Source organism: Euphorbia lathyris, chromosome 1 (genome assembly GCF_963576675.1).
Source record: "Euphorbia lathyris chromosome 1, ddEupLath1.1, whole genome shotgun sequence".
Classification (NCBI taxonomy): Eukaryota; Viridiplantae; Streptophyta; class Magnoliopsida; order Malpighiales; family Euphorbiaceae; genus Euphorbia; species Euphorbia lathyris.
The window spans coordinates 126,237,554-126,258,984 of record NC_088910.1 but is presented as its reverse complement, the minus strand read 5'-3'; the positions used below and the strand labels follow the sequence as shown (position 1 = coordinate 126,258,984).

Sequence of the window (21,431 nt, the reverse complement as noted above, 5' to 3'; positions counted from 1 at the left end):
CTGTTCTCTATTAGGGATCACACCTATCTTGACCTAGTAAGGGAGTTCTACAACAACCTCCGAGTCGCTGATGATAACCAGGACTATCTGGCAACAGTAGTAAGGGAGAAAACGATTTTCATCAATCCCACCTATTTGGCAAATTTGCTGAAGTTGAAAAATGAGGGAGCAAAACTGAGAAGAACTGGAGATCAGGATAACACTAACTACGAAGTCAACTTTTGCAAGCCCCCTGGTCATTCTGGAGAAATCTCAAGTACCTCAATGGGTCAGCACCAAAAGATGGCTCACTATTTGCTGACCTACTTTATTTATCCCAAGATCAACTGCACCACCTCAGTAACGAATTTTGAGCAATGCTTCATATGGCATATGCTGACGTACAAGCCGATCAATATGCCAGTATTCTTGATTGCTGGGTTCCTAAGGAGCACTGGAACTCTCAGGCTGGGATCACTCATCACCAGAATCCTCTTAGATCATCAAATTGATCTTTCTCAGGAAACTAAGGCTAGAGGATCTGAGATAACCGCAGCTTCGCTGAGGGCTTTGAAGTTCAATCAGCCACTAAAGAAAGGAAAAGTTGCTGCTGAACAACAAGCTGAGGAAACAGCTCCAAAGCAAAGCAAAAGGACAAAGGCTCCAGCTGCCCGCAAGAGGAAAGCTGTTGGGACTCCTTCAAAGAAGGCTGAGCCTCAGGCCAATAAGCCTAAGTCAGCTGCTGAACCAGGTCAGGAGAGACATATGTCAGCTGAGAAAAGGAGCAGGCAAGAAGAGCCTGAAATTGAGGAAAGAACAGATGCTGATGAGCAACCTCAAAAGAAGCAGAAGTCTTCTACACTGACTCCTATTGATGTTATCCCTACTGACATCGTTGTGCCTGGTGATTCTCACTACACACAGTGTCTAGGAACTGTAGCTGAGCATCTAGAAGATGAGGTGCATCTGGACGATCAGTTCATTGCACAAGTTGAGGAAGAGTTAGATGGCGATAGTGAAGAAGATGAAGAACAAGAAGAAGCCAGCGGTCAGGATGACGCTGAGGACTCTGAGGAGACAAATAGTGAGATTGGAGCTGAGCCAACCAATACTGTGTTGGCTGCTGGAAATGAACAAGAAACTGACCAACCCAATGTTCATCAAGAACAAGAACAAGCTGACCAGCTTAATGCTGATCAAGAGGAAACTTCTCCTTCTCACCCAGGAGAGTCTATGCAAGCTGACACTCCTCCTCGCAGAAGAAGATTAGTTAAGGCAAGTCAGAGGTCAGTAATTGACATTCCTGTTCAACCACCAACTGTCCCTGACTTTGTTATTCAGAAGCCGACCCAAGACCCTTCTAAACTCAAGCTGAAATTTTTCAGAAAACAACCAACTTCTACTCCATCGGCTTCCCTTGAAAAGCAAGCCTCTGTTTCTTCACCAAAGGAACACGCCGACTTGAATGCTTCTGCTAACTCTACAAGCCAAGTAGAGTCAATTCCTGTCAATGTTGTTACTACAAGCATTATGCTGGCTAAGGACATTCCCGCTCCAGTCAGCACAGACAGCATTAGAATTACCTCTTCTCCAATCAACACATCTGCCGATCAATCAGTTCTACCAGAACCTCAAGTGCAGATTGAAGGCACACTTCCAGTCACTGACCACGTTATTCCTCTGACTCCTCTTCCAACCGGTCATACTGAGGAAACAAGGCAAGTTAATGAAGGCTCTCTTAGCTACTTGCATGCCACCGAGTCTGGAAAAAGAATCATCGACTCGGTGCAAACACTAATCAAAGACCTTCATCAAACCACTCAACCTGCTGCTGGGTCTTCTACTGCTGAGACAACTCAGCTCTCCCATGTAACTCAGCTTCTCAACGAAGTCAAGGGATTCAAGGACTTGCTGAGTCTCATCTTTACCTTTCAAGCACAGCAAGCTAAGCAGGATTCTATCGCAAAGTTGGCTGAGATCCAGCTGACAATAGTTCAACCTCTCAACGCTCTTCAAGAACAAGTTCAGACTTTGTCAGCTGCGAACACGCGCTATGCAACTTCTGATGAAGTCAAAATGCTTTTTGCTCAGCTTCACACTGAGCAAATCAAGACCAACGAGCAAATGGTCTCCTATTCTCAGTGCTCAGTGGAGCAAATTGGTGAGGCCGTTCGATTGCTGAACTTGAACAAGCAAGAGATGGATACTGACGCTATAAAGCAAAATGAAATGCTGTCTATCACCAGACAAACCTTCAACCACATACGTCACACAAATATTCAGCGTCAATACTACGACACATCCTTACTGAAGACTTTTCATCAAGTCGTTGCTGGTCTGACCGACGCACTTACCTGGATAGGTAAATCTCAAGCTTTCATAGTAAGCATGATCAGCGCTGCTGAACTTAATATACATGCCGAGGTATCAGATGATGGAGTTGCTATTTTTGATGGTGTCAATGAAAGCGCCGATAGACTTAAGACGCTGTCCACGGAACTGACTAGAGCCGTCTTAACCGACGCTTTTAGGATTCCTCCTCCCGATGCTGACAAAACGGGGGAGAAAGAACAAGCTAGAACACAGCATGAGCATAGTCAGTCCAAGCAAAAGAAAAAGAAATAGAAAATAGGCTAGCTCAGTTATGCTAAGTTTGTAGTCTCTATGTTTGCTTTTCTTTTGTTGTATACGCTGACTATTTCTAGTAATATCAATACTTGCATCTTGTTATCCAAAAACTGAGTTATGAGTTATTATCTATGATGCTGAGTATTAAATTTTTATGTATCTTCAATTACATCAACTATGTTTAATGATTATAAAACTTATTGATTGTACCCAATGCTGATAACATGTTTGACATTGACTTGTATGTTTATATAACATTGTCTTATAAAACTCATTGAACAACAATTCACCCAGCGCCCTCTGAATGCTATAACTTCCGCTTAAACACTGAGTAAAATAGAATATGTTCTATGAGCTGGCCTATATCTGAAAACTAACCTTAGACTTACTCGATTAAACCTTCAAATGTTTAGAGTAAAACTAAGTCAGTAGCTCAACCCTTATGGGGGAGTTTGCTAAGTTATATTAGGTCAACTATTACGGGGGAGCTCAATACTGAGTTCTTCGCTGAATAGTTTTGCCAACATCAAAATGGGGGAGTTTGTTGAAACACCTTTCCACATAATTTTGATTTGACAAAATTGTTTAAGTATATTCTAAAACACACTAAGTTTAAATGCTTTGATTTATTCTACTAATGTGTTTGTTCAATGTTGAGTTAAATTGTTTATAAGACACAAAGTTTAAAAGGCCCAAAGCCCAATTCGGAAGTCAAAGCCCAAGTCAAACAGATTAAGGCAACTCGGCCCACGTATGTCAAAACGCTGTCGTTATGAACAAAACGCAGCTCAGCAGAAGAAGGATCTAGAAGACCTTCGTGGAACAACTTCGGGACGAAGCTGCTGAGTTGATTTGACAAACAATACAAGACAGCAGCTGGCTAAGAACAACTTCCAGACAAAGTGTTTCCACTTTGGGTAAAGTTCAGAAGACACAGTATGCTGTCTAGTTGACATTACCATAAATGGAGAGACACTCTGCCGAGCTGACCAAAAGCTGACCGAGGACAAAAGATACTCAAATCTGATTGGCCGAGAGCTCTGAGCAAGTCAGGATGACAATGACAGGAAGCCGTTTCCCTCCAACGGTTATTTCGAAATTCGAAATGACCGACACCTCAGACGTCTCTATAAATAGAGCCCTTCAGTTGCTTCATTCCACACAGAACTTGATCAAGCCATTACGCTGACCAAATTTCTACGCAAAGTTCTGCAAGAAAAAGCAAAGCAATCTTACACTAAATTTCATATCTATTGTGTAAAAGTCTAGAGTGATTATTCAATCATCTAAGGTGTCTTAGCAATCATTGTTTAGGACAAACACTTATCATTTCTAGAGATTAGAAAGGAGAGGCTGAGTACTCGGTTATAGTACTCAGCGAGAGATTAGGATTGAGTAGAGGTATAGAGGAAGGTACTCTTGTTATACTCAGTTGCTAAGATTGTAAAAGGTTTGATGCTCTACCGTTAAAGAGCTCAATAGAGAATTCGAAATCTCAGAACGTGTTCCGGGGACAGGACGTAGGCTTGGAGGCCGAACCTGGATAAATCTGCTGAGTAACATATTTCTAAACCTTTAACTCCTTTATATATTTATTGCTTGCTTAAACAATAACTGACCAAGTAAAGAGGTCAAGCTGAGTTGTGCGCATAGAATATCTGAGCTCAGGAATAGACTCTAAGTGCTATCTCCTGACTCGAGTAAAGAAACTGACCTAGTCACTAGTTGACTAAGCCAGTATCTTGCTATTCACTCAGCGCCGCTGTCGAAACCTTTTTCTCACGAAAAAGAAGTCTGCCCTAGCTTAAATTTTTTAAATAGTTCCTAACCCCCCCTTGGAACTATACTTGTAACGTTATAAGGGACCAACAGACCGTCCCCTGTCTGTCCGGCGGGACTCTCTGACCCTCAAAAACAAAACCGTTTCGCCATCTCCACAACCACCATAGGCTAAAGGTGAATAACGCTGAACATAGGAGATCCTGCATGGTGCTGTTGCTGTTTAAATTACTCTAAATCCAGGTGGATAAGTCTGTGGTAAAGAAAGCTGAGAAATGACACGCCAGGCGTAGGGCGTGCCAGTAGCTACGAGCAACGAAACAGTCCCTGAGCAAGTGAGTTTCCGTTTCAGTTTCATGACAGAATCTGCACTACACCGATCCTGATAAATGTCTTCAGAATCGATTGCTGTTGCACATTAGGCCTCCACTTAACACAAGCCACATAGAGCATTTAAGTTTTTCCGGCGCCGCGACTCTCCAAAGCCGATCCCAATTTGCACTATTCGCAACCCCCAGGTGCTGTCCAACAATTAATTCATATCCCGACGCTACTGAATATTTCCCCATCACCGTAGCCTGCCAGTACCACTAATCTTCCACTTCAGACGAGGGCCAAACCACGAGAGCAGAGATGATCTGAACCTGCGTAGCAGACAAGTGCGGACTGAGCTGGTTCCACTTCCAACAGCGGGAAGCGTCATCCCATATTTGAGCAACCTCCATATTCTCCCATCCATTAACCAGCCCCAGACCACCGTTTACCGCAAGGGCTTCCTTGCCGCACCAACGATCCAGCCAGAACCTCGTACGACGCCCGTTGAAGACAAGCCATGCTACTCCTTGCTATAGGACTGCGCTCCCTGCAACAATGCCTCTCCAAATGCAAGATTTTTAGCTACAGGTCTTAAACATCTCAAGCCCCCCCCCCCCCCCCCCCCCCCCGCGTTGCCCCACATACTTAGCCCGCAAGTCCTGCACCCAAAGCGAGTCAGCATTTGTTAGCATTTGCCAACTAAGTCTTGCAAGTATGGCTTGGTTATACTCCCGCATTGGTCGGATTCCAAGCCCTCCCTGTTTCTTCTTTCTACAAACCAAATTCCAATTAACAAGGTGAAGCTTGTGCGTCTCGCCACTAGATCCCCAAAGGAATCCCCTATTATATTTGTCAAGGCGGTCAGAGAGACTCCTTAGGAGAAGAGTCGTTTGCATTGCATAGCTGGGAATCGAAGCCATTACTGATTTTACAATGTTCAGGCACTTGGTTTTCCACCCCGCAAGCCTGCTAGTCACCCTATCCACCACATGCTCATATAGCTGTTTAGAAACTCTGGTATGAATTACTGGCATCCCAAGATATCGTCTAAGGTCAGAGGTCCGTGCAATTCCCAGGACTTAGCAAATATCTTGACTTTAGCAAGCTAACCTTCTGACCCAAGCTATCCGCAAAATCATCAAGAATATCTCTGAATAAGTAGGCTTGTTCCATTGATGCTTCTGACATTAGAATAATATCGTCAACAAAGAAGATGTGGGAGAGAGGGGGTCCTCCTCTAGAAAGTTTGATTGGCTTCCAGGCTCCGCTTCCAACTGCATCATAAATCATATGGCCTAGTCTCTTCATGCATAGGACAAATAAGTAGGGGGAAAGAGGGTCGCCCTGTCGGAGACCTCGAGATGGGACAAAAGGGCTTAATGGTTCGCCATTCCAGAAAACTCGCATACTGGATCCAGTAACGGAAGCCATGATAAGCTTAATCAGATTCGCCTCTAGTCCTAGAAGCTGAAGAGTATCCTGTAGAAAGGCCTAAGATATCCTATCGTAAGCTTTCTCCAGGTCCAATTTCAAAACCATATACCCACAGCTACCTTTCTTCATCTTAAAGGAATGTATAGTTTCATGAAGGAGAATCACATTGTCTGCAATTTGCCTGCCTAGCATGAAACTGCTCCGGAAAAAGGACCAACGACTGACCTCAGGAGCGGTTTGATGAAGTTCACCACACATTTAGTAACCACTTTGTAAATAACATTATAGAGACTTATCGGGCGAAACTGAGCTATTGACTCTGGATTATCAATTTTAGGAATAACAGTGAGAAAAGTCTCATTCCAAACCACAGGGATAGTCCCTGAGTCGAAAGCCTGCTAGACACCAGAGCTGCTGGAAGAAGTGGGCTTGGAAGCCATCGGGTCTGGGGGCCTTGTGTTGCCCCATATCGAATACTGCTACCTGAATTTCTCTCTCAGAAGGTTGCCAAGTTGCTGTATTCTGGTCCACCGACAGTTGGGAGGGGAAACTCACATTGGTGTGAAGCTGTAGACGAAGCAGGTTCTCCTCAATATACAAATTGCTATAATACCCCTCAACTATCTCTTTGATCTCTACACTATCCCAAACCCAACGACCCTCCTCATTTTTCAGACACTCAATTTTATTCCGCCTTCTCCTGATAATAGTGGAAATATGAAAAAAAGTTGAATTCGAGTCACCTGCACAAAGCCATTTCACCCTAGATTTTTAGAACCACAGCGTTTCCTCCTACAGAAGAATATCCGATAGGTCTTTGAGAAGCTTCCGTTCTAGCCGCATCAGGCCCCTAGTCGGCCTAACCGCAAGGCACCTCCGAACCCCAGCCAGCCGATGGTAAACTCTTTGTTTCCTATAATTAATGTTGCCAAACACTAGCCGATTCCAGCATTTCAACTTTGGAATAATGTCAGTAAGGCTGGTCGAAATATCAGCAACATTGTCCTAATGAGAGTGGAAGAAGTGAGGAAAAGTCGCATGAAGAGTCCAGGTTGTCTCAAAACAGAACGGCTTAACAGAGGGACCAGACACGAGAAGCTTGAGGTCAAGTAGGATTGGAGAGTGGTCTGATTTGTTGCGTGGAAAATGTCTAAGAATAGCCTCCGGAAAATAGTGTCTGAACTGAATATTACAAAGGCGCGGTCTAACCTGCAAGCTACTCTGGTGCGAACTGTACTGCCTCGGAACCAGGTGAAAGCAGGGCCAACGAATCCTAAATCAACTAACTACATATCGTTTATCCACTGCGAAAATATAGTAAAACCTCTATATAAGAATACTCTGTATAGGAATAACCTCTATTTTGTTATAAAAAAACTCGGTCCCAACTTGGGCCAGTTATAAATAGGAATAACCTCCCAAACGTTATTTGTTATACAATTTTCAAGTCCCACCTTTAGGAACTATGCCTATATATATATATATATATATATATATATATATATATATATATTAAGAATTCAAACTAAATTATAAAAACACAAACTATAACTTGAAATTATAAATATTTAGTATTCTTATTGATGTTTACATTTTCCCATAAAACTCTTCCAATTATCTATATATTGAAAACCTAAACTCTAAATTGAAATTCTAAATATTTAATTTGTGCCATTAATGTCTATTGTTATACATTATATATAAACCATGCATGCTTCTTAACCAATTTCAAGTGGTATTATTTCATATTCCTTAATCCTGCCTCCAAAAGAAACAAAAACGAGTGTTGAGAAATTTTATTATACCAAACTCTATTTAGTAATAACCTCCCAACTGTTATACAAATAGCCTAGTCCCAAGTGTATTCCTATATAGAGGTTTTACTGTAAAACACATTTGTCTACCACTCCCGGAGCACCACCAAGTTTCTCCATCGGGTTTCTAATATAGTTAAAATCTCCAATGAGAACCCAGGGGTTAGTTATCGTGGACTATAGTGCAAGGAGATTGTTCATGAACTCTCTCTTAAGGGCGAGCTGCGGGCGGACATAGATAAACGTTGCAAGTAAGGAGATTCCGCTGGGGGAGCCATCTCTGATGAACACTTTTGTATGTAAAAACTGCCTATCCCGCGCAAGAACAGAGATTATGCCACATTTGAGTTCCAAAAGAGCCAAATCCCCCCTCTGAATCCCTCAGTATCGATAACTTCAACATTGGTAAAATTAATTTTTCGGCGGAGATCCTCTGCCCGAGAAGAAGGTAACCTTGTTTCTAACACGCAAGAATACTTGGCTTGAAAACCGAAATCACATGGCGAAGAGCCCGGTGAAAATCATTACCACCGGCTCCAAAGTAGTTCCAAGGCATAATCATAACTAAACTGAGGGGAAAAGAGGAAACCATGCACGAATACATAGTGGCCATGGGTGCTTGCTCCCCCATCAATCATTGGTATCACATTCATATCTTGAGGATTCAAGGGGATTCTTAAAGGTAGCCCCATCAATCATTATGTGCTCGGAGCAAGTCTAGAGAAGAATCAGCAATATCTATGAGGAGATTATCAAAAACATTCTTACTATTCAGGACACTCTTCCTGTTAGCAGTCGGCCTTTTACTCATTGCAACATCTGAACAATTCGTAAGGGAGGCGCTAAATGCAAAATCGGGAGGATATAGTGCAGTTTCCGTATCCGGCAAATGGGCTTTACCTTTGAGAATTTTCAAGTTAGGTCGAGTTTCAAGTGGTGGCGGACCCGGCTGCGTATTAGTAGATCTCCGAGCACTAGCTTCCTCACTATCGTTGCCAGTTTTCTTTCCTCGAGCCGTGTATTTCCTGCTAGGAATGCAAAGCCAATCCCCAAATGGGGTGTTACAATTCTGCACTTCAGATGTATCAGTAGGGGCCAGGGTCGGGGTCTTCGTATTGTCCACCGGGGGATCCTTGGCACTTACTAATTCTGGATCAGCTCGAGCTCCTATTGGCAACCCTGGATGCTTTTGTGTGTCGCTGGTAAAGGAGCATGTCTCCTTGGCATGCCCATATCTTCCACAAGACATACAAGCAATATAAAGGCCTTCATATTCCACATGGTAATCATTCCCATTCAGACGAAACTGTGCAACTAACGGTTTATTAAGCTCAATTTCAACATATACTCGGGCGAGTTTACCTCTAGCTCTTCCAGCAGTATTTTTGTCAACTTTGATGGCCTTACCGATAGCATTCCCAATCAGCATTAAGGCATCTTCCTGATAATACTGTAGGGGCAGCTCCGGGAATCGGGCCTAGACGAGCGTGGATTCGACAGCCGCGGTAGACGGAACGAATGAGGGAGACCAAGTTCTTACTGTTAAATAGTGCCCCTGAACCATCCAAGGTCCATCCTGAACAGAAGGGGTGGAACAGAAGGGGCAGGGCGGGGGTGGAACGGCGGGTCAGGAGGGATTGGTGGGGGTGGAGGTGAAAGGTGGGCGACGGCAAGGGTTTTCGACATCACAAAGCAGCAATATATTTACCTAATTAAAATATGTATTATGCTATCTAAAAAAAAATATTCTAAAATTATTTAATATAAAAAAATACGTATATTTGTAACATATATATTTAAAAATATGCAAACATCAATATTTCAACAACAATATCATTGACATAACTAAATAAAAATAAAATACAATGTTCACATACCAAAAGCTATGAAACAATGTCCAAGTCATAATCCATATCATGAAAATAAGTATAGAGAAAGCAATTAAACAAAAATATCCGAAAATAATGAATAATTATGCGGCAATGTTCAAAAGTGAATTATAATAAAGCAAAAAAAATTAATAATCAAAACGTTTTTGTTCATCGTCGCTTAGGCAGGGCCTATGCGGTCCAGACATTGTCCAGGCGGCCTAAACAGAATCCAATCGGCTCAAAATCGCGTATTGGCCAAAAAAAAGGCCCATAAGGACTAAATGGAAAATATCAGGACAAATTCTTAATTTTAAGCGCTTAGATGGTCAAGGCGACCTTGGTTTTCAACAATGCTTTTAATACAAGATAATGAGTCCTAATTAGTTACATATACTTATCTTCCCCCCTTCCCCCCCCTCCCCCAAATTGTACAGGGCATACACGAACTGTCAACTTGTCACACAAAAATTGAAAACGTCCCCATGCCAAAGGCTTGGTAAACTCATCAGTTGTCTGATCAACATTGGATATGTATCGCACCACAAGAGACTTGGAACAACCCCAATCATGAATTAGTGAAATTGATAAACACCAAATTGGCAGATAAGGCCATCTCCAACCCATTACGCTATTTCTATCTCCATTTTCTATTTTCTATACACCAAATCCTATTTTTTCTCCAATCCACTACACCATTTATTACATCAAAAAGAATATTCTCTACTTTATTTCATCCTAGCTAACACTTTTATTAATATTTTATTATTTTTTACGTATATTATTATTATTATTATTATTAATCTATAATAAAAATTAGTTCGAGAGCTAATTTCATCCCAAATTATCAACGCTAGGGTAACATTTTATCCCTAAGTTGATGATTTGGATCAATTTGAAAAATAATTTAATCCCAAATTATCAATGTTAGGGTTAAAATTACTCTTGACTACAAACGTTAGAGATAAATTGCACTATTTTAAACGTTAGAGGTAAAATTGCTCCTGACCCAAAACATTAAGGTATTTTTGTACCTTAATCCTATAATTTTTAATAACATTTAATTAAAGAATCTTTAAAATTAAACCTAAATTCACAAAAATGGTTTGAGAAAAATAAATTAATAATTTTTAATAAAACATAAAAGTTATAGAATTAGAAAAAAAAATGATCTGATAAAAAAAAGAAAAAAAATAATAAAATAATTGTTCCACCATTTGGTGGAACAGCCAACTTCAACCAAAATTGGTTGAAGTTGGCACTCCACGCCAATGAGGCGTGGAGTTTTGGCGGTGGTTGGAGTGCCAACCACCACCAATTTCCATCTCCAACCCTCAAATTGGTGAGGGTTGGAGATGTCCATAAGGACTAAATGGAAAATATCGGGACAAATTCTTAATTTTAAGCGCTTAGATGGTCAAGGCAGCCTTGGTTTTCAACAATGCTTTTAATACAAGATAATGAGTCCTAATTAGTTACATATACTTATCTTCCCCTCTTCCCCCCTCCCCCAAATTGTACAGGGCATACACAAACTGTCAGCTTATCACATAAAAATTGAAAACGTCCTCATGCCAAAGGCTTGGTAAACTCATCAGTTGTCTAATCAACATTGGATATGTATCGCACCACAAGAGACTTGGAATAACCCCAATCATGAATTAGTGAAATTGATAAACACCAAATTGGCAGATAATAGACATCACTGAGGTTATCACACCACAATATGGGTGGAGAAGGCAATGGAAAACTGATTTCCTGAAGCATTGTTTGAAGCCAACTAAGTTTTGAAATTGCACTAGCAAGTGACTGGTACTAAACCTTAGTGAAAGTCTATGAAACAGTCTTTGGTTTGCGAGAACAACAATACAATAAGGAATTGCCCAAAATCACAACATAACCAGTATTTGACTTCCGATCACCTTGACAACCACCCCAATTTGCATTAGAAAAACAATGTAACCTCCCAACCCCCCTTTTACATATTTGACACCCATAAGAAACTATTCCATTCAAGTAACGAAGAATACATTTAACTGCGGCCTAATGTTCTTCAGCTAGAGCATGCACAAACTAAGAAACTTTGTTAATTGAAAGCGGGATATTCAGATGTGTGAAAGTTAAGAACTGGAGACTACCAACGATTCTTCGATAAAAGCAAGGATCAGGAAAATAAGGGCCACCATCCAAGTGCAACTTCTCATTCGGGTTCGTAGGACTCGTAATTGCCCGAGAGTCCGCCATCTTTGTTTTGGAAAAATATATTAACAATAATGTGATTGATGCATAAAGAAACCATCCTTAGTCCAATAAATTTCAATACACTATGTCAAATAAGCTTTAGACGACGGTTAAAAAGTATCATCCCAAAAAGAAAAAAATGCCACTGGGCTTGTTTCCATCTAATGCTATTTAAGATGACGAGCAAAAATTATTATCTATTTTACATTCGCATGAAATATATAAAATTGTTGTTGTAATCCGAATACTAATTGCATTACAAAATATCTAATCAAATCTCTAAAAAAAAGTTCAAATGACATCATTTTCAAAACTCTATCACCAAACTAAGTTACAATGTAGCTGTTATGACAAAAAAATTTATATGTTGTTATAACATAATTCACATGACATTTTTTGTATTTAGAATTTCATTTGTTTAACACTGTTTGTCAATGGTATGGCAATTTATTATCAAAGCTATGTCGTTACAATCTTTTTAGATGACACTTTTTTATGCTACAATGTCGTTTTTATGGTAATGTAAGGAGATAGCGCACGATAGGGTTTATTGTGACCCACTTGAGAGTGGCTCCTCTAGGGATGAACATGCCGTTCATATGGTAAGGATGGTGCAAATGTCTAATGAGCTAGATCATGACCCAAGACATTAATTGCTTAGAACTCGATGCTTAATTCTTAGGAATAAATGTGAGGTCATCTTTGATGAGGGAAGCCATGAGAACATTATTAGTCAAACCACTTTGAGCAAGTTTGGTTTGGTAACTGAGACACAACCTAGACCTTACCAGATTGGTTGGATCAAAGATGTGGAGAATTTCAAGTTACTCATCGGTATAAAGTTCCTAATTTATTGGGGCATACAAGGACGAAGTTAGGTGCGATGTAGTTGAGATGGATGCTTGCCATTTGCTCCTAGGAAGGCCTTGGCAATTTGATCGAGATGCGACATATGCGTGAAGAAGCAACATCTATAAAATATACAAGGATGGGATGAAATACATCCTTACCGTTGATGAGTCCCTCTAGTGAGGAGAGGAATGCCACTTTGACCATTTTTCCAACGTGAAGAGATAGTTGGTCATCAAGTTCCCAACTTGGCGGAGAAAGCTAACTCAATGAAAGTAAAAGAAGTCCTTGGCGGGGTGAGCAAGGATACCAACCCCCTTTGATTTTGGTTGATAGGTATTTTATCCTTCCTTGTGAGGAAATAAGCATAAAGGAAAAGAGTAAAGAGCTCATAGTGGTTCTTCTCGGGATGAAAAATGACTAGCACATGTAGGCGATTGGTGAAGCAAGTCCTCCATTGTGTAATTTCAAATCTCGATGTTGTGTATTTTGTTGACTTAATAAATTGAGAGTTATGATAACCTTTTTGAAAGAGCATCAACTTTATGTCCTCGTTATAAAGTACTATCTTTTAAGGAGGATATTGGTGTTCGGGAGGTGTGTCAAGAAAGGACTTGGTATTCGAGTGAATAAGAATCCTAAAGAGGTATGAGGTTGACCTACACAAAGCCTTGTTGGAGATATGGAGAATTTGAGTGCAATGTGTGCCATTTATGGGCTTCTTATACAAAGTTTGAGTAGTCATAGAGAATCTAAGTAGAAAGAGGAGTATGGAACCACCTTGATGCCAACTAATAAGATATCGTACTCGATACTCGTCTCGAATCTTTGCAAGTTGTTTAAGGTAGGGAGAAGCCCTATAGACTTAAAGTTGGGAATGAAGTTTTTGAATATGTGGACCAAAAGACAGTTATAGGGTCACCCAAGAGCAAGACCCTCATTTTTGCTTAACCTACACAAGACTTGGGGTCCAAATCTTTTCAAGAAAAGGGAAATGATGAGGACATAAATCCGTTTATTCAAGCAAGCATTTGAAACATTCAAGAGGATCCATGAGAGTTTGAGACGAGTCGATGGGCCAAAAATGGAGAGGCCACCAAGCCTATGCCGGAGCTTTCAGGCTCAAAGTGCGACACATCGAGTGAAGAGATGAAAGTCGCATGGAGGAGAAACATGGCTTACATGGTGTGTCATTTTATCAACGCGGCGTGTGAGGAGCCCAAACGATATGCCAAGAATCAACATGTCGCGTGGCTCCGATTATCAACCTACTGTTTTTAAAAATGGAATCACTATAACAAAACTAGCAGACCCTCTCCTTGTTAGATGCCTCATATTTACAATAATGACATTGCTTAATTACAACTCCGACCATCAGCTTTTTTATTGTTCCGGCACTTAGCATTTACTAGTTTGCCATTTAGTTGTACTTTGCCATTTTAGCCCTTTAAATTTATGTTAATCTAGTTTGTTCTTAGGGGCTTTATTGTATTATCTTTCCTAGAGGGTTTAGTGATTATATAAAGCTCAATTTTTAAGTTGTATGTATCTTTATTCAATCAAATACAAAACACTCCTACAAAGGCTAAAGTTTTATCCCATTCAGGAGTTCATCTCCTTCAAGTTTAATCTTGAGAATTTCTATCTCTTTCGTTAATTTAAGATTAAAATCTCCAATTTAATCTTTAACATTTCAATCTGTATCATTATCAATACACATTTTTCAATCATATTCGAACATTTTTATTCTGCCAATTAAAAGAGAAAAAACTAAACAATATAATATAAAAACCACAAAACAAGAATTAAAGTGTCACTAACATAAATCTTTTCCATTTGAACTTTTTGCAATGAGTTTTAGAAGAAACTATTTATTTAAAGTACATGAAATACAAAAGAGTTAATTTGAAGATTGTGGTAATGAAATTAAGAGGGGGAAATTATATAATCTTCCCAAGGAGGTTCAACCACTACCTAACATTATTTTATTTTCACTTTGGCCAACAAACAAATCCATAATTCTTTAATTAAAAATCAAACAACACACATTAACATTCATCAATGCTATCTCCTAAACCTTGCATGTGCCTTCCCCCCTTTCTCTTTCAAAATTTAATCCCCTAATTTCTCACACGCAATTCATCATTTTCTTCACTCCCCCCATGAGAGTATAAAAAAGAGACTCAAAACAATAGAATTGGGAGCTATTTCCACTAACTTCATCGATGCTTTCAATGCCTTAAATTACATTTTTTCTCTTCTTTGTTTATCCCGTTCTTTACCCTTTTGTCTCTTCTCCAGTTAGCCCAATAAATTGTCTAAAAAATGGGAGTCATCGGAAAATCAAGAATGGTCATCGGAAAATCAAGAACGGTCTTCTCAGTGACAGCAAGAGCGGTCCATGAAGCTATAAGCTTTCTTGTTTTCTCGTTTCTTGATTTTCTTGATCTCGTACTTTGTCTTACTTACAAAGTCGCGGATTTTTTCATTGAGGCGGAATGGAAGCCGTGCTATTGCACGTCGGCGAAGGAGGCTATTACTAGCTCCGGGAAGATCTTGGTCTCCGAGCAAGGTGAATCTAAGATTGTTTGCCTGAGTTCTAGTAAGTTGGAGCTGGAGGAGATTTCTGATACTCTTTATTCTCGGACTTCTTTGGTGTCTGAAATCTCGAATTTGACCGTTAAAGAACTCAAAAGAATCAAGATTGATAATAAGGTGAAGAAAGGGAGCTGTGTGGGGAATAAGTTTAGTGTTAATTCCACCATTGTTGAAATGCTTCAAGAAAAGATTGGTGGCCGGCAATCTTTTCCGGTGCCGAGATGGTCGGATTGTGATTGTCAACTTTGTAATAGTTGGGCTACTTCTAGTAAAGATACACTCTTTGTTAAAGCTCAATGTCCAAAAGGTACCCATTTTAATTCCATCTTAATAATACAATTAGTAGGGATCAGCGCTGGTCTCGTCCATTCAAATGATATCACATCAGTCTAACAGTTGATGTCACGTCATCTTCTGAGTGAGTGTAGAGATCAGTACTGGTTCGAGTCTGCAATATAACTTCTAGCACGTTTCGCGGGCAGAATCAAGATAAATTTCCTCAAGGTGCTAAAGTATCGCACACCTAAAGAGGAGTCGGTACCCTAACATGTGCACATAGCACCTTTTAAGGATGTCATGATCGACCGGGGTCCAAAGATTCCATTACCGTTTTTGTTACGCTATTCATTATGGAGAGAGGTTTTATAATGGTCCGAAATTATAGTAGAAACCTTTTCTACATAATAGTGTAATTTTTTTAGTATGACTACTAATTAGGCGTTAAACCAAGAGAAATTCTAATATATTTCCGATTCATTGAAATTAATTAAATGTGACAATTATAACGAAGTAATATGTATATCACTTTTATTAGTCGGGTCACTTCGAAACTTCTCCTCTTATCCTAAAAAAAATAAGGATATTCATACTCTCTTAATTAAATTTTGTTACCTAAACTAAGATTTTAATTCGAAATTTCTAGTTTAAACGAATTAAGGTCGCAACCAATATTAATAAGTTATAAAATGATTCATTAATTGATGCATTTATGGTTAATTAATGGACTTATCAATGTGCAGGCAAGGCAAAAGAAGATGTCCTTTTCATCCATGGATTCATTTCATCTTCAGCATTCTGGACAGAAACATTATTCCCAAACTTCTCCGACATCGCCAAATCCAGTTACCGGTTATTCGCCGTCGACTTGCTCGGGTTCGGAAGAAGTCCGAAACCAACAGATTCTCTTTACACAGTTAAAGAACATTTAGACATGATTGAAAAGTCTGTTCTTGAATCACACAATGTTAAATCATTCCACATTGTAGCTCACTCTTTAGGTTGCATTCTTGCCCTAGCCCTCGCGGTTAAACACCCCGGATCCGTCAAGTCCCTCACTCTCCTCGCTCCCGTAAGTAAAAACTCTAAATTAGAATTCTATCTATTTATTAAATAATTAAATCTCAACTATTAATTTTATAATGCAGCCTTATTTTCCCGTGCCAAAAGGAGAACACGCAACACAATACGTGATGAGAAAGATCGCGCCAAGACGGGTTTGGCCGCCGATTGCGTTCGGTGCATCAATGGCTTGTTGGTATGAGCATATTAGTCGGACAATTTGCTTGGTTATATGCAAGAATCATAGGGTTTGGGAGTTTCTTACCAAACTTATTACAAGAAACAGGTAAACTCTTAATTACAACCTTAATCAGGCTCTAATTAACATTAATTCTGAACTACCCACCAACCAAGTGTTTAATTATGAGGTGTGTGTAATAAGAAAAGACTCATTTTAGATACTCAACCTCCTTAATTACTTTTACCGTTGAAAAAAACATTAATTTAAGGTATTTTTGTATGTCTTTCATTTATGGAAAACACCTAACGTTTTGGTCCTTGTCTAGAATTCTAGTACTATCAATAAAATTTCAAAAGTGTATCAAATTTTTAATTTTTTTTAATGAAATTTTTTGAATTTTTTTTTAATTCTATTTTGACTAGTAAAAAATCCCCAAAACATGGTATTGAAGTCACAACTATCTGAATTAACTGTTTTTTGAGGCCAAAAATTGCATATAGGGTTGAAAACGTATACATATATATATGTGGATCAATCTATACAGTTTGGGTAGATTTGAAAACGTATACATATATATTTATATAAATATTTATGAATATGTGGATCCCTTGAATTAATAAGGGTTGTTGTACATTTATATAATTTCGTCCATAAAAAATGGATATAGCATAGGTAGGTGAACCATTTACTGAAGTGTCTGCATTGGAGAAGTTTTTAAGACGAAAAAGAAGTTTCTTCATAGGAAGAACACTTTTTTTTTATTATCAGAAAATAAATTCTTTGTCCCAAAAAAATGATAGTTATATTAATATATAAAATAAGATTTTTTGGATAAATAGTCAATTTATCCTTTAAACTTAGTATTTTGTGTTAAATCAATAACAAAAATGACATATCATGAATTGATATGTCTTAAAAAGCCACTAATCTGATAATGATACTTGTAATTTTTAGACTATATTACAAAATTAAAGTTAAAATAAAGTATCTTTATATAAAGCTCATTTTAAGCCAAACTAATTTTATTAGTTTATTGACATCGGGGCAAAGTGCTCGTTTGGTTTTCGTTTATGTAAGGACGTGTTTTTAAGGGTGTTAAAATGGGCTATCGTATCATAATCGTATTATATATATTTATATATCTCACGTTATTATATGTTATAAATAGCACAAAAATGATAATCGTGTTAAATGAGTCGTATCCCTCAAGTTGTGTACGTAAATTTTATTGTTGTTTCAAGAATTGACAGCCCTATCTATTTCTGTTTGAGGAACCGTTAATGGTAGTTACTTGCTTTCAGCTAGTTTCAACTTATTTCATCTTCTAGTTGCTTTTCGTTTCAGCTAGTTTCAACTTATTTATTGCACAATATCAAATAATATTTTTTTTAATATTTTTTTTTCACGAATACAACATTGATTATGATTGAAAATCGATTGTTTTTTAACTATTTTGAAAGAAAAATTCAGACAAGTCATATCAGCTATTAGTAACACCAAACAATAAACAATTCAGCTGTTTAGATATGAACAGCTAAAACAAACAGGCTCGAAATTAACGGTTTAAATGTACCTTTACATTGATAGACATGTAAAGGTATCAAAACAAGTTATCATGTTATGTGATCTTTATATTTCATATAATTATGAATGATACAGTAATTAAAAATATGTCATATCATATGGAAAAATGAATTAATTCTGTAATCATATTATAGTGTCAGAAATTGACAGCTATATTTAATACTACTCCTAATAAGACTCATCAATTCAATAGGTGGATCTATCTAACTTCTTCTTTATTTCTTATAAGTGGTTCCAAATTAATGCAAATCTTGTGGTTATGAAAAACAGGATAAGGACATTCTTACTAGAAGGGTTCTTTTGCCACACACACAATGCAGCATGGCATACCCTACACAACATCATATGTGGGACAGCAAGCAAGATGGAGGGTTACTTAGATGCCATACAAGACAACCTCAAATGTGAAGTGAACATCTTCCATGGCAAAAATGATGAGGTTATTCCACTTGAATGTAGTTTCAATGTCAAACAAAAAATTCCAAGAGCCAATGTTAAAGTCATTGACAACAAAGATCATATTACTATTGTTGTTGGAAGACAAAAGGCTTTTGCTAGAGAATTAGAGGACATTTGGATTCAATCATCCCCTTAATTAATCAATTTCCATATAGAAATCATTACCCTATACAAAACAATAAATTATATGTATAAAATTTCCTACCAAAAGTGGGTAAAAGTAGCCTTAAGTTTGGCAAGCTTTTTTAATTTTTTTTCTCAAGTGTGAAATTTTAATTAGGGGATATATAAAAAGAAATTACCCTAAGTATTATTTGGGTATGAAATTGAAATGTTTTGTTGTACAAGCTTATGAAAGAAATTAAAGAAATATAAATTATGCCTACTTTGAAATTTTTACAAGGTCTATTATAGTTTACATTTTAGAGATCTTCAATATTTTTTACATTCATGTTTTGGGGGAAGGGACGAATTTATAATGGAGGTAATGGGAGGATTTATCTTATTACTCTATATATGATTTAGAGTCAAGAGTAACTTTATTCATAACATCACGAATGATATAATTAAAAACTAATATTAGTAAATTAGGTCAATTTTAAAGATGCAATATCCTCTACCTTATTAACTTAAAACATTCTTAATTAGTTAAGTCAATCTTAATTAGTTGCCTCCATTCAAAATTTTTTTTCTACTGGACATACCTTTCATATCTCTAAACTTAAGTAACGCTTAATGTGTTATATGAGGAGAGGTAGAAAGAAGATCTAAATCTAGCCTCCACTTCTTCATCCATATTTTAGGGGTTTTTCCGGCTTTTTAGCTAGAAGATAAGTCTCTTTTTTGTTTTGTTTTGCGTTTTCTTTATTGAATAAATTTTTTAGTGATCTATTATGGTGAATATTTGGTAGTTTCTTCTTTATTTGTAGTTTTTTTTTGTTCTTTATCCCTCTATAGGTGGTTATCATATGTCTCTAAATATGAGCGTTATCATGTTTTCTTTCATGAAAAAACAGAAGACTTTTGTTTATCATACATAGATATGGATTAATGAAAGACCATGAATTCATTTCGAGAGAAAATGATCAATTCTGGGTTGAGCGTGTTTCTCATCGTTGTATTAAAAGCAATTTCAAATATTGTCTATTATTGCTCTATCACGGTCTATGATATTGAAGATGTAGATTCAAGTTTCTCTAATGTACTTCTGAATTGTAGTTTTTTAATTACTTATGCTGATATGTATTATTTTTTCTATGAATAAAATTATTATCATTCTTCTAAAAAAAGCTTAATATATAATTATACATCTAAACTTATAATCACCTTTTAAGTTTAGATGTCTACGTATGCGAATCTTGATTGTCTGAGGTTGGCTGTTTTTGGTACGAATTGCTTAGACCCAAACTATCTTCTCACCACGCACGGGGCATAGCCAACTCCTCCTTATGTACTTAAGAATGGCACCCGTAAATATGTACTACATTTAAAGATGGTCTTCCTATCATTCCCCCATGAGGCTTACCATTTGATATCATTCTCTTGGATTTTCATGAAGAACCTCACCCAACGTCTCTTGGGCTAGCCGGTTTTGGGTCATTCTTCTTTCCCATAACAAGCAATGTGATTCTTGAGGAGGTCGTAACTTTTTTCACATTTCACATTTGAGAATTTCAAGTGATCGGCGCATTGAATGTGGCCCAACATCTATATGCATAAGAGTTGTGCACACCCTTTGAATCTGCCCCTAATATCCGACAATTATTCAAGGATCTGATTGGCTATACCAGTATTCTGATGACAGGATTCACTCTGAGGATCGAGTTCTGAGCAACTTCGGAGAAGAAGATGACCATTTTAGGATTTATTTTCCCTTGCTGTTTTGGGAAAAGAACGAGGCATATATAAGCAAGGCCACCCTTCTAGAAATTTTGTCACAATTCAGATTCTCTTGGGCAAACTCCAACGTTCTAGCTATATTGAAGTCACATATGACCACTAAGTCTCCCAAATCTTTAACCTTCATACAGATCAAACTGATCAGTTGCCTACTTGGATTCTCAGTTTTACTATATTTGTACATCATGTTTTCCACTTTTAACGGGATGTTGAGGAGCCTGTGGTATTCTTCTTAAGCGTGAAAGGCATATCAATAAACTGAAGACCTATTAGAGTGGTCAAAAAAAATTAAAGAAACATTTAGTAAAAGGCAAAGTTTTAAAAACTCGAAGCTATAAAAAAAATGTAAGGCCAAAATTGAGGACCATAAGCTAATTTATCCCTTCAATTAATAATTTTTAATGTTTGTAAGAAGTTAATTAATGATTCTAAGTTCTCTCTTCCATCGTTTTCGTTTATTGAGAA

General features: G+C 37.9%; 1 protein-coding gene across 1 annotated transcript; it reads left to right on the top strand.

Annotated features, from left to right (window-relative positions):
* Positions 1–15,092: 15,092 nt before the first annotated feature.
* Positions 15,093–19,456, top strand: LOC136210932 (probable lysophospholipase BODYGUARD 3). The gene is made up of 4 exons (XM_066002403.1): positions 15,093–15,812; positions 16,525–16,853; positions 16,930–17,129; positions 18,879–19,456. The coding sequence occupies exons 1-4, from the start codon at positions 15,233–15,235 to the stop codon at positions 19,201–19,203; spliced, it is 1,434 nt and encodes a 477-aa protein (XP_065858475.1). The 5' UTR covers positions 15,093–15,232; the 3' UTR covers positions 19,204–19,456.
* The last annotated feature ends 1,975 nt before the right edge of the window (positions 19,457–21,431 follow it).

Excerpts from the sequence above, each read along its gene's own strand:
- LOC136210932 (XM_066002403.1), top strand. The coding sequence starts at position 15,233 with ATGGGAGTCATCGGAAAATCAAGAATGGTCATCGGAAAATCAAGAACG. Across the intron at positions 15,813-16,524 it reads TAAAGCTCAATGTCCAAAAG|GCAAGGCAAAAGAAGATGTC; the intron begins GTACCCATTTTA and ends ATCAATGTGCAG. Across the intron at positions 16,854-16,929 it reads CCCTCACTCTCCTCGCTCCC|CCTTATTTTCCCGTGCCAAA; the intron begins GTAAGTAAAAAC and ends TTTATAATGCAG.